Raw genomic sequence first — 12,414 nt, 5'->3', positions numbered from 1 at the left:
AGCTCTCAACCCACTAGCAACCTGGAAACTCACTAATGGCGCTTTTCCACTGATCCCCACTTGGCCCTACTCCGCATGGTTTGCTTTGTCCAGCCTTGCCTGGCCTTGGTCCCAGTCGTTTTTCATTATGCAGAGTACATTATACATGTCCGCACCTCATCACTCCTCTGACAATTTGACTTTTGAGCATATTACCACATTGCTCTTGCGAGGTTTTAAAAATGGCGGGCGTGAGTGTCACCGCAGTCGCTGCTGACGTCACACTCTGGTCAATCAGAGGACAGCCATCTGCCGACGTCACAACGTCAGCCCCACTTGGCCTCAGGTGAGCAGGGACCAGCGGGGACCATGAAAGAACCTGGTATGAGGTAGTAAAATGTCATGGAAACATGCAGGAACCAGGGCTGAACTGGGTAAAGTGGGGCAAAGCATGGACTAGTGAAAAAGCACCGTAAGGCACAGAGTTAATACCAATGCAGAATGAGTCATGTACTGGGTTCACGTCCCAGTGAGACAAGTAAAGTCCTCATACTATTCGGAGGTGGTCCAGAGCGGACATATATGACATGGACTGAGGCGATAACTGTGTCTCTCACTTCTGGCTCTGTGGCTCCCTCTCCTCAAGTTGAACGCTGTTCCTCAACCTGATGTTGTTCACCTGTGCCTGTAATTCCAGTCACCCCTTTGCTTCTTTGTGTGAGGAGTTTTGTCTTCATGTGAGATCTTCAGCAGGTGTTCCTGCTCTCCTTCTGTGCTCCTGGGTGGGAGTTCTGTGCTTTGTGTGAGCTGTGTTTGTGTCCTGTGTGAGCAGCCTTCCGTGCACCCGAGTGTGGCTGCTTCTCTCTTCTCTGTTCCTGAGTGAATGGTGTTTTAAAACTTTTGCCTTTTTCTTTGTTCCATGGACATAAATGAGTTTTGTTCAGAACTCCGAGTGTTTCTGACTCCTTGGGTTTTCGTCCCTGCACCCACCTCCTCCAAACATGACAGCTATTCCAGACTCAAAGCAGTTCAAGGAACTGCTGAGCGGCGATGAATTACTGTCAGTGAATATTTCTAGGCATTTTCTCATCTGTCCAGGTAGGAGGCCAGTTAAGGTGAACTGAGTCAGGACCAAAAAAATAGTAATATAACAGTATTTTACTGTTCATTTTACAATTTTTTCTGTATTTTCAAAATGCCAAATAATTCACAAAAATAAACTGTGATTTTGCATGTCAAATGTTGTATAACAAGAAATCTCTATAACTATGAAAAAACACAGTATTTCTGTTCTTTTACAAAGAAACCAATTACAAATATGGATATTTATTGTTAAAATACGTTAACAAGTGTATCGTAATTTCACAAATATTTTTCTATTATTTAAGGGAGTAAACTGTAAAACTCAACTTTATAACTCTAAAAAAAGGGAAAAATCACTTAAAATTACATACGAATTAACAGTAAAAAAAAGATTTAATTTTACAAATATTTTTCAGTTATTTGTGGAAATAAACTGTAAAATTAAACTTTACATCTCTTAAAAAAAGAGGGAAAATCGTTATAATCATTAAAATTATATGTAATCCTTAAAATTACATCGGAAATAATGGTGAAAATTCACCTCTCACTTATCCCCGTAGTGCACGGTGGTTTAGTGGTTGGTGCTCGTGCCTCACAGCATGAAGTTCCTGGATTCAAGTACCCATCGGGACTCTGAGCTCTTTTTTGATGAGTTTGCATGTTCTCCCTATTGTTGCGTGGGTTCCCCAGCTACCTCCCACGGTCAAGAAAAATGCATGTCAGGTTAATTGATCACCCTAAATTACCCCTAGTAGTTTTGTTTTGTTTATTATCTGTTTAAAAAGACGACTCACATTTAATAATTTCATTGTTTATAACGTTAAATGTTTGTCATTAAACGTTAAACAACCTTAAATTAAGGCAAACTCTTGCTAAAATTACAACTACAAACTGTATTTCAATTACGAAGATAAACTGTATTTTCATGAGAAAGCAATTTTCTGTTATTTCATGGTATGTTTTTGGCGCTCCAGCTGCCGGAAAATTACCGTTTTTTTTTTTTTTTTTAAATTTACAGTATGGATTTGATTATATCCATTTGAAGACCTTCTGGCCATTATACAAATTATTTCATCAGCTCATGCTCATGACTGGCCGCCCAAATCATGCACTTTCAGTAAACTTTGTTGCTTCATTTAATGCGTTTAATATGTTGAACGAGCACTGCACTTCCAAACTAACAAAAAACTAACATTACCAGGAATTAGCATGCTAAATGAGAGAATAAAAAAACATTTCAAGTTCATATAAATGTAAGGTATTTGCACGATTGTTTTCCCAGCGATTACAACGTCAGTGTTTGTGGTCAAAATGAACGAATCGTCCACTGATGGCACATGAACGTGACTCTGTTCCAGATCCGCCAGACAACAGTTCTCCTGCTCCGACCGCTGGACTGCACGAGGTCTGTGTTTCTCTGCTTTGCAGTTTGTTCTGATCATTATAGTTCACTTTCAGTGCCTGTGAAGTTTGCAGAGATGTACAAAATCGATGAAAATTTGATAAACTGCTATGAGAATTTGAAACTCCCCCTGGAACGGGTTTAATCACTTCCTGACGGGTTATTTTTCTTCTTCTGCCATTTCTTAACATAAATGACTGAATATTGAGTTGCAGTTTGGTTCTGATTTGATTTGAGTTGAGATCACAGAGAATACTGTGAAGAGGTAATGAAACTGCAAACGCAAGCTGTCTTTACTCAAAGACCTTTTCTCCTTTTTTGACCTTTTTCTAAGTAATCTCCTGTTTCACACAATAAAAGCTTAAATTGAGATTGTAAAAAGGGTGCACAAGCACAATGTGCACTGAAAAGAAGTCGACATTTGAGAGAAAAGGATTTTGCAGGCTTTTGAAATATACTGAGGACAAACTGTTTAGAAGAACCCCCCACCCCTTCTATTGGGGGGAAATTCTATACATTGTCTGGAGTTGGTTACTTTGACTGACTCACTCACTATGGTGAACCTCTTCAATTTAGACATCTATATTTCTCTAGTAAACCAATGTGTTTGAGCCTGTGTACCTCATTTATCAGAAAAAAAAAGCAAAATACAAAAAAAAACCCCATGGCGTTAAGCAGAGAAAACAGTTGAAATGTTAATGAGAAATGAGAAGAAGTGCTCACTGAGTGTGGTTACATAGTGTTTTTAACACTGCCATGTTTAACTGTAATGTACAAGGCAGAATAAAAAGTCTGTGTCTTTTCTCTCAGTAGGTCAGCTTCTTGCAGCACTGTGTAGAGGCTCGAGGACACATTTCTGAAACACAGAAGGAAAAAAAGCCAACAAATATTAGCATCATTAGATACATACACAATAAAACATGATTATTTGACCATTATAATACATAAACATATGACTCTTACCTTAGTTCTTCTTGAATTTATACTTTTTGCTTGACCTTACAGCCTCCAGTAAGGTCCTCTCTTTCACTGCAGAGGCTCAATAATATTAGATGTCTCTTCCTGTTGGACCTTTTTTTGATGAGAATCACATCCAGCATGTCGTTTGACATCATTTTCTCCACCAGGAGAAGCTGCTGCTGAACAGGTAGCTGAACAGGGCTTTGTCGGCTCGTCAGTTGGTCTCACCCAGCTGTGTTAAGACATCCATTCCTTTTTGAAAGAACATTTTCTCTTTTTTGACTGTGGTCCACTCATCATTTCATTTACATCTTCTTCCGCCGCTCTACTTTCATCACTCGGACTCTCGCCGCTCCACTTCCCTCACTCCCTCGTGTGTTTGTTTGGGGCGTATACATTTGACGTAGTACCATAAAACGCAGCCTATTGGACGGGCGTCATCGTTGTCTCCTGCAACCACTGGTTGAAATGAAATGCTCTCCGCTCGCGCAGATCAGAGCATAGAGGTAGAGGAATAGACCCGCTCTGGGCTGGTTAATTTTGTTTGTATTCTTTTTTTTTTTCTTTTTGCCAATAAATGGAAAAGGGGGACATTGTCCTGATATGCGTGACGCGGGACAAACACTGAAATAGCGGGACAAAACAGCCTTAAACGGGACAGGTGGTCACCCTAGTTTATTCTGAACTAGAATTTGGCACTCAGAGAGCGCAGACCTCCGCCACAGCTCAAATCAGTCACCAACAACAATAAGAACACCATATATAATAAAACAACATTGTGATCGGGGGTGTGATCGGAGCGGAGCGCTGTGGCATGCGGCGCGGAGCGGTGCGGCACGGTGCCTGCATGCGGTCTTGGACCGGGGTGTGGGGAGGCGCAGAGCAGCGCGGAGCAGCGCAGTGCCTGCATGCTGCGTCGGGAGCCATGAGTGGGGTGCTGGATGAGCCCCTCCACCTTTAATTCTGGGCCCCCCTCCAACCCTGGGCCCAGGACAACAGACCCATTTGTCCCTCATCGGTGGGCCTGCCCAACTATGTGAAAACTCGCCCTATCTCTCAGTGATAAAGAATCCTTTAAAAAATTCCTGGATCCAGACAGTGATCCAGATCATCACCAAAATTAAATGGATTCTAAGTTAGCCCAAGACCCACCTTTCCACAAAGTTTCATTGCATCCTTCCATTACTTTTTCCGTAATGTTGCTAACAAACCAACCAACAAACCAAAAAACCAACATGATTACATAACCTCCTTGGCGGAGGTAATTAAGTAATTACCTCCACCAGGAGGTTATGTAATCATGTCGGTTTGTTGGTTTGAGTGGTTTATTGGTTGGCTGGTTGGTTGTTTGGTTCGTTAGCAAGATCCCGGAAAAAGTAATTGACGGATTGCAATGAAACTTTGTGGAAAGGTGGGTCTTGGGCTAACTTAGAACTGATGAAATTTTGGTGATGATCGGGATCACTGTCTGGATCCAGGAATTTTTTTAAAAGATTCTTTATCATTGAGAGATAGGGAGTCTTTCAAATGGGTGGGCAGGCCCACCGACAGGGGGCGACAAACACCTGGTTCACACAGGACGCGCCGCTTCCGATGCGGAAGTGAGAAGCGCCGCGCACCGACTGTCAGATCGGCGCCCCTGTTAACCTATCTGATGGTTCATACAAGAGGTGCGGGACAGCGCCGCGTGAGTAGCAGCTCGCGCCGTGGACCGCGGGCGCTCTGCTCCTCTCTATTTTCTCTGCGAGCCGCGCGCCGTGCACCGCGAGTTGTAAAGCTGGACAGAGCAGATCACACCACACAGGAAGTCTGGAATGGAAAATACGAGAGAATCTGGTCAATTTTCAAATTAAAATGAAGTAAAATAACATTAATTATGTTGCTTTTCGGTTTTCCTTTTCAGATAAACACACACACACACACACACACACACACACAGGGAGAGAGGGTGATAGGGCGACAGAGAGAGGCACCACACGCTGCAGCACTCCGCTCTGACCACACCCCGATCACAATGTTGTGTGATTATATATGGTGTTCTTATGGTTGTTGGTGACTGATTTGAGCTGTGGCGGAGGTCTGCGCTCTCTGAGTGCCAAATTCTAGTTCTGAATTATATTCATGACAGTTGTGTTTTTATGGGAAAAACGAAGAATTAAATCCTCTCTCACACCGGGGTCTGTGAAGCGTTCTGATTGGACGGGCCAGCCGTGTCGTACTGACGTCTTCAAGAAGTAGACAGCGTTTTTCTCTTCTTTGTTTTACGATTAACTTTGGTGCTACAGGTTTGAAAAAGTCCCCCCCCCCCCCCCCCCCACTACCGGAGGAGAAATTCAGCATGGTTGAGGGCACAGCTGCACCTCCAATGTGGCTTAAAAACTGGAGATCCTTCTGTTGTGAAAATCTTGATGGAATTCCAGACTGTGGTTGGGGTCCGTTTTAATTAGAAAGGGTTGGAGGAGCCCAGAAGAAGCCACAGCCCTCACCAAGCATATCATTGAAGCTCTCATGGTGAAGCAGACACAGTCCACTTGTGATCCTGGTTTACATGTGCAGGTGGAATATTACCTCTGAATGAATTTTTTTCCAGATATTCCAGTTCCAGTTAGATATTCCAAATAAATGTGCATGGGTTTCCTTTTTTACCCTAAAATGCCCATGGGAGTGAATGTGAGTGTGTTTGTGATCAACTGGCTATCTGTCAAGGGTGTACCTTCCTTTATCCATGCTCAGCACATAAAACCAAGATATTCCAGACAATTCTAGTGTCTAAACTTTGTATTCGGTGAGTTCTAGCAAACTTTTTCTTTCATTTTTAAAATTAAAATTTTTATTTCAACCTACCAACTAAATGCTTCTTTTTCTTCAAATAATGTATCAGGAATTCCAAGAAATATATCTCTTTTGACCCAAACTGATCAAAAAGGGTGATCATGTCCTAATTTAGCTTGTGATATTACACATACAATTTGATTCTGTGACTGATTTGAGTAACTGGAGTCACCCAACAAGATGAACCGTTCCCGTTCTCAAGCTCACACATATTTGAATTAAGTAAACATGTAAAATAAATACATATAGAAATTACAATGTACAAAATTCAGTTTTGACACTGCAATAAAGTACAATGTAGATGCAGCAGTGTGACAAAGTTTAGTTTTTCTTGTAAAAAGCAAATAAAATAACTAAACGTGTCACTGTTTCTTTTTGTAAAACAAAAATTCAAGCATAAATACCCGTGATTATGATTATGAGTATAGATGAAAACAAATACAATAAGAAACATTGACGCTCGATTTAGAAGGTTGTCAGGTAATCATTTAAGACTAAAAACTGATTTTGGCGACCAAAAATCACTAAAACTACATTTGTTTCACATTCAGCTTTTTTGTGTTGGGCTCCTGGTGTGTGGCGTCAACACAGTGCCAAAATTCTGTGCGCACAAAACCGTAATCGTGCATTGTTAGGTCTCTCTATGTGCTGTTGATGCCTCTGCGTGTGGTCGTAGTCTCTCTCTGTGTGCTGTTTTTTTTTTTTTGTTTTTGCACATTGAGACAAGTGATTCCAGATATAAAGCAGAATTTCTTTTTTTGGCTGCCGAAGGTTGATTTTGGTTATTAAAATTGTCATTAAACACACAGTGTTTTTCTGTCCTTTAGATGTCTGTTCAGATCAGCTCTGTGAGGGACTCTGGACGACGTCTTGGACAGGGTGAAGCTGCCACTGTGGGAGGCCTCAAACCTCTACACCGCTTCCTGAAGGGCCAGCCCAAGATCACCGGCGTGAGACACACACAACTCATACACACATTCTTGTGCATAAATATGTGTTCACAAATTTAAACTGTGCTTATATAATCAAACGAAATAAAACTGAGTTTATTTTTTTCCTGCAGATCGTTGTGCTGATCATTGGTTCATCTTTATTATGTGTTAATTTTGCTGCGCTTGCACTTAATGAAACGGAAGACAAATGGTTCCCGGTCCTACCCAGTCTCACGCACAGTGGATTGGTGAGTGGCTCAACACGGGGGTTTAGTTATACGGTCAAATAAGTTTATGTTGAAAACACAAAACATAGCAAAAAATATTAGAGAATGAGGTTTGAGCTTCCCTTTATACTGAAATACAAAGCTAAAAGGTTTGGTGAGGCGTCCTACAGCTTCCACTCTGCTTGAACTATCTGCCTGATAATCTGTGACCGGAAGGATTTAAAGGAGTCATATTATGCAAAATTCACTTTAAAAAGGTGTCATTACAGTCATATTACCTCCCAGAGCCTCTGTATGAGCCCCCAGAAGTGAAAAATTCAGTCACCTCCCTCAATTGTGCACTCTTAACGAAATATACACTCAAACATGCAATTCTTCCTCTTCATGTCAACAAGAGGGTCCAGCCTTTGGGGGGCCCCCGGATAGGTGGTTATAGTAGTATTGTTGCCGTAGCCTCATTTAGACGTTCAAATTTGAAAACTGTCTTTTTCCTCCTTGTCTCTACACCACATTTTTGAAAATGAAACTGAAACTTAAGCTGAAACGGTCGAGGGGACGTGCCTCTGACTGTGCCCCCCAATGACGTATAGAATTACTATATTATAGAAATATTATATAATATATTATATTACTATATTAATTCTATACGTCATTGGTGCCCCCCGCCCGCCCCCCCCCCCCCCCCCCCCCCCCGTGTGAGAGAGTGGGCGTGGCCAGATGTGTTCAAGTGCATCCCGGAAAGTAGGCTGTGAAAAGCAGGCTGTTCTGAGGAGGGCTCCTCAGAGCCACTTTTTAGACCGCTCAAACTCCAAACATAACATGAATTTGGGGCAAACAAACTTATATACTATGTTTTTGGGCTTCTTTGACCTATATGACGTGACTGAAAAATAGCATAATTGGTCCGCTTTAAAGAGAGCTCACCTCTTCAGCTTGGCTTTTTGATTCATGATTGTAGTTTCATCTTGTGTTATTTCAGCCTTTTGATTGGTTGTTTTCCCTGCAACTTTTGTAATTTGATTTGGTTTGTCAGGGTGTGTCATGCCTAAAGTTGATTAAACTCATTTCAGAGTGATTAACAGGCCATGGAGAAAATGTTTAATCTAATGCAATGCTGTGCTTGTTCGAAAAAAGACTGAGAGATACTTAACTGTATTTTCTCTCATCCTCTCCTAGTTAATGGCATGTGGGATTCTGTATATTGTGACGGAGAAAAACCCCACCAAGAGAACTGTAAGCATATGTTTATTTCAGATGTTTTGTTGTAGTTAAACATATGTATAGTCCTTCAGAGGAATACAGTATATTGATAAGCTCTTGGATTACATCTCTTTGGATTTTTAAGTGTGACCATGTATTGTGTGAGTGATTAAACGTGAATTAAGTGATTTATTTACTGTATGTCCCTGTTCTTCCCCTGTTTATGTGCAGGTGACCATATCGCTGGCTCTGAGCGTCATATCTGTACCAAGCATGATCTGGGTCATCCTGATGTCTGTGCCTAACTTTCACAGTTATCACTACCTGAATGATTATGAATATTTTGACAACTACACAAATCCATCACTCAATTATCACGTAAGTATTTTAATACTAATATTTTCAGAGTTCAATAACCAACTGATTATAAATAATATTTGATTAACATTTGATTGACCTTTGGGTTGGGAAATCACATCTCTAGCAGACGGGCAGCATATTTGACTTTCTATACAATTCAGTTATTTTCTATTCCTTTATTATTTATTTTGAATAAATTGATCATCCTATTGAAAAAGAATTTATGAACAAAAGTGAACTTATGAACTAAAGTTATCCCCCATGAATGGCAGCATTGTGCACTGGGAATTAAATTAATTAAAATGTGCATTTAAGTAATTTTTCAACGTATTGTTCATCATATACCTTTTGAAACACCATTTCCTTTTTCTTTAAGGAATAATCTTGATTGTCTAACATTTTGTAATTTGTTTGGCATGTGTTTGTGTTTTCTAGATGGTCGGAGCGGTTCTGGGAACTGTCGAAACATTCAATCATATAGTTGGAGGAATTACTTGTCTGGTCATGTCAGTCCTGGCTGGAGCTGCCCTGCGGTCCACAAAAAGTCTGGTGAGCAGATATACAGTGTTCTCGACACCTGGCTCTGTGCACGCCCCTCATCATGCATCCTCTCTTCTCTCTATAGGCCATTGTATTGATGACTGCCACGGCACCTGAGGCACCCATTGACTAGGGAACAAAAGAGGAAAGGCTGGAGTGAGATAGAACCATCTATGTGATCATCGTCTATAATTTACCAACCTATGATCACACAGGGGGAACAGTGGGACTGCCAAGAAGCCAACAGGCTTACACACTTGGTGGGTGGCCAGTTCCGATGTACTGGATATAAACCAAAATATATTGCAAATGAAGATACAAAAACACATATAATGTAAATCAATTGTCAGTGTTATGTATTATGTATTTGTATTGATTTGAGCTGATTGTGGACCACCCCCCCCCCCCCCCCCCCCCCCCCCCCCCCGATCTGTCTCTATAGTGCGTTTGTGCTTTATTGCTTGTTGTCAAAAACGGCATATGTTGGCTTTAAAATGCCAGTCGCAAAAAATTTACCTTGGTTTTCTTGTCAGCCATTTTTTTAGACTATTATTAACTAAACCATTAATTAAGCTATTAACCTAAGGAAAATTGCTCTAACTTTGTTGTCTTTGTTATAATTCAGATAAATGAAAGCCCAAAATATATATATTTTTTTTATTTTAGACCTCTGAATTTCTGCCTCTGTCTTTCTTTCTTTAGTAAAACTGTGATTTTCAATCAATGTTGATTAGACTGATGATAAAGAACCAATTAATTACCAAGCCCTAGATTATTGACCAGATATCTCCATGGATGTGTGTCTTTAACACATGCAACAGAACCCAAACCACTTCACTGTTATAATCCTATCAGTTATTTATAACTAATTATAAAAACTATTCTTAACTCCTGACTTTATTGGGCAGTTTTCAATGCTTTAACACAATAAAGCCCTTTTTCACCGATGAGACAGAGCATACATGGACCTTCATACCCTTGACATTTTTCCCACCTTCTGCTCATGTTTCACTGTGGAGGTTTGGCACTGGGCTCTGACACCCGTCGCACTGTCCTCATGTAGAGGGGACAGTATGTGAGATATATCAGTCATGAATACCCCTGCACAGGCACTGTGGTGTCATGTATGATGGAATTTTGTGCTGGATGAACACTGGTACTCAATGTACCGTGAGATACTTGGGATTAAGAAATCTATATGACGGTCAAATAGCTGTCAACACTGAGTTGAAGTGCAAATGGGATCAAAGCACGTATGAGAGCTCCATGATTCTTTTTGCAGAACAAAATTGTGCACGAGTGTTTGTAAATGCACAAGTCAGGAATTATTGTGTCCAACTATTGGGAGTCATTCATCTTAGATACCTGCTTAATCCTAGTGTGGGTCTCTGTAGCAATTTCTCGTTGGTTGTTGTCTGGAGGAGTCTTACGTGAACAGATCAACAAAGAAACAGACAACCGTCGATAATTAACCCATGGACTCTCACAGGGAAAGAGAGAACAATCAAATGGCACACAGAAAAGATCCCATGGCTAGCAGGTTTGAATTTGCTGTGTTCTTTCTCTGATGTGAAAACTTTACACATTACTGCTAATATGGATGTGATATCACTTTCACTCCAGTTAGTGGTCCAAGAAGAGACTGATAGAAATCCATCTTTCCAACTTAATCTTTTTTTTTTACTTGTAAACACAAAGATAAGCTCTATCAACAATAATGACATCTTGTTCATCTGCCTCAAGGGAAACAACAGCAAGCATTGTAAGCTGTCAACAGGAAGTATCTGAAAATTCACTGTCAAGTGACTGATGAGGACCTTGGGATGGGATTAAAAGGAGTTTGTCGTTGCCCCACTCCTTTTCGAACAGAATAAAAACAAGATTGAATATTGGACTTATATGTTTTTTGTTTTGTTATTTTGTTTTCTATCAAAAGCGTTTGTGTATTATTGATTCAGTTCTGTGTAGGCCTTTTGAATTAGGATATTTATTTGCTCGAAATGAATGAATGAAACATCGAATACACTCTCTGTTTAGTTTTACTTGTGTAGTACCACGTACAACACAGTCCATTAATGGCACCTTACATTTGCATAAATGGGGCGACAGTAGCTCAGTTGGTAGAGCAGGTCGTCTTATAACCGGAAGGTTGGCGGTTCGATCCCTGCTCCTGCAAGCGTAAAACTGTCGTTGACTTCACCCACGTTGCTTAGTATGAAAGTTGTGAGAGTGAATGGTTGGTGGTGGTCGGAGGGGCCGATGGCGCAGATTGGCAGCCTTGCTTCCGTCAGTCTGCCCCAGGGCAACTGTGGCTACAGTAGTAGCTTACCACCTCCCAGTATGGAGTGAATGAATAATGCAATGTAAAGCATCTTTGAGTGTCCTGAAAAGCGCTATATAAAACCAATTATTATTATAAAATATAACAGCAGTCCCAAAAATACAACAGGAGCAAGAGGAGGAAATAACGGAATATATAATCCCACTTTTCAATGGGAAAGAACTGGCTGCGAAACCAGACTCTTAGGTGGAGGTTTTCTCCACCTTAAAGGTTTGGGGATAGGGCATAAAACAAAAAGCAAACAAAACCAAAGAAAAAACACTTTATTTGCAGCCAAACTATTTCTTTCCAGGCATTTCTCTCATTAAACTGTTTTTGGTCGTTTCCTGTCAGACTTCAGCTACTAAATGCTCAACTGGCCTCACCAACGAGTGCATAACTCGAGACATTCACTTAAAATAGCTGCCAAAATGGTAAAGTGCAGGTCTTAAAATGAGTTGAAGCTCTCATAATATGCTGGATAAAGCTGAGCTCAGGCCTTTTGAAGGTTTATTATTATAAGCCACTTCAGATACAATGTCACACTTAGCTGAACACATGAGTGACATGTTTCTGTAA

General features: G+C 40.7%; 1 protein-coding gene across 1 annotated transcript; it reads left to right on the top strand.

Moving 5' to 3' along the window:
• The first annotated feature begins 2,404 nt into the window (after positions 1-2,404).
• LOC115390847 (uncharacterized) lies at positions 2,405-11,172 on the top strand. The gene is made up of 7 exons (XM_030094877.1): positions 2,405-2,467; positions 7,084-7,206; positions 7,320-7,436; positions 8,592-8,648; positions 8,847-8,993; positions 9,411-9,524; positions 9,601-11,172. Exons 2-7 carry the CDS (start codon positions 7,084-7,086, stop codon positions 9,646-9,648), a joined length of 606 nt encoding a protein of 201 aa, XP_029950737.1. The 5' UTR covers positions 2,405-2,467; the 3' UTR covers positions 9,649-11,172.
• The last annotated feature ends 1,242 nt before the right edge of the window (positions 11,173-12,414 follow it).

Source organism: Salarias fasciatus, chromosome 1 (assembly GCF_902148845.1).
Source record: "Salarias fasciatus chromosome 1, fSalaFa1.1, whole genome shotgun sequence".
NCBI lineage: Eukaryota > Metazoa > Chordata > Actinopteri > Blenniiformes > Blenniidae > Salarias > Salarias fasciatus.
Note: the sequence above shows the minus strand (reverse complement) of the source record. Positions and strands in the feature narration are given on the sequence as shown.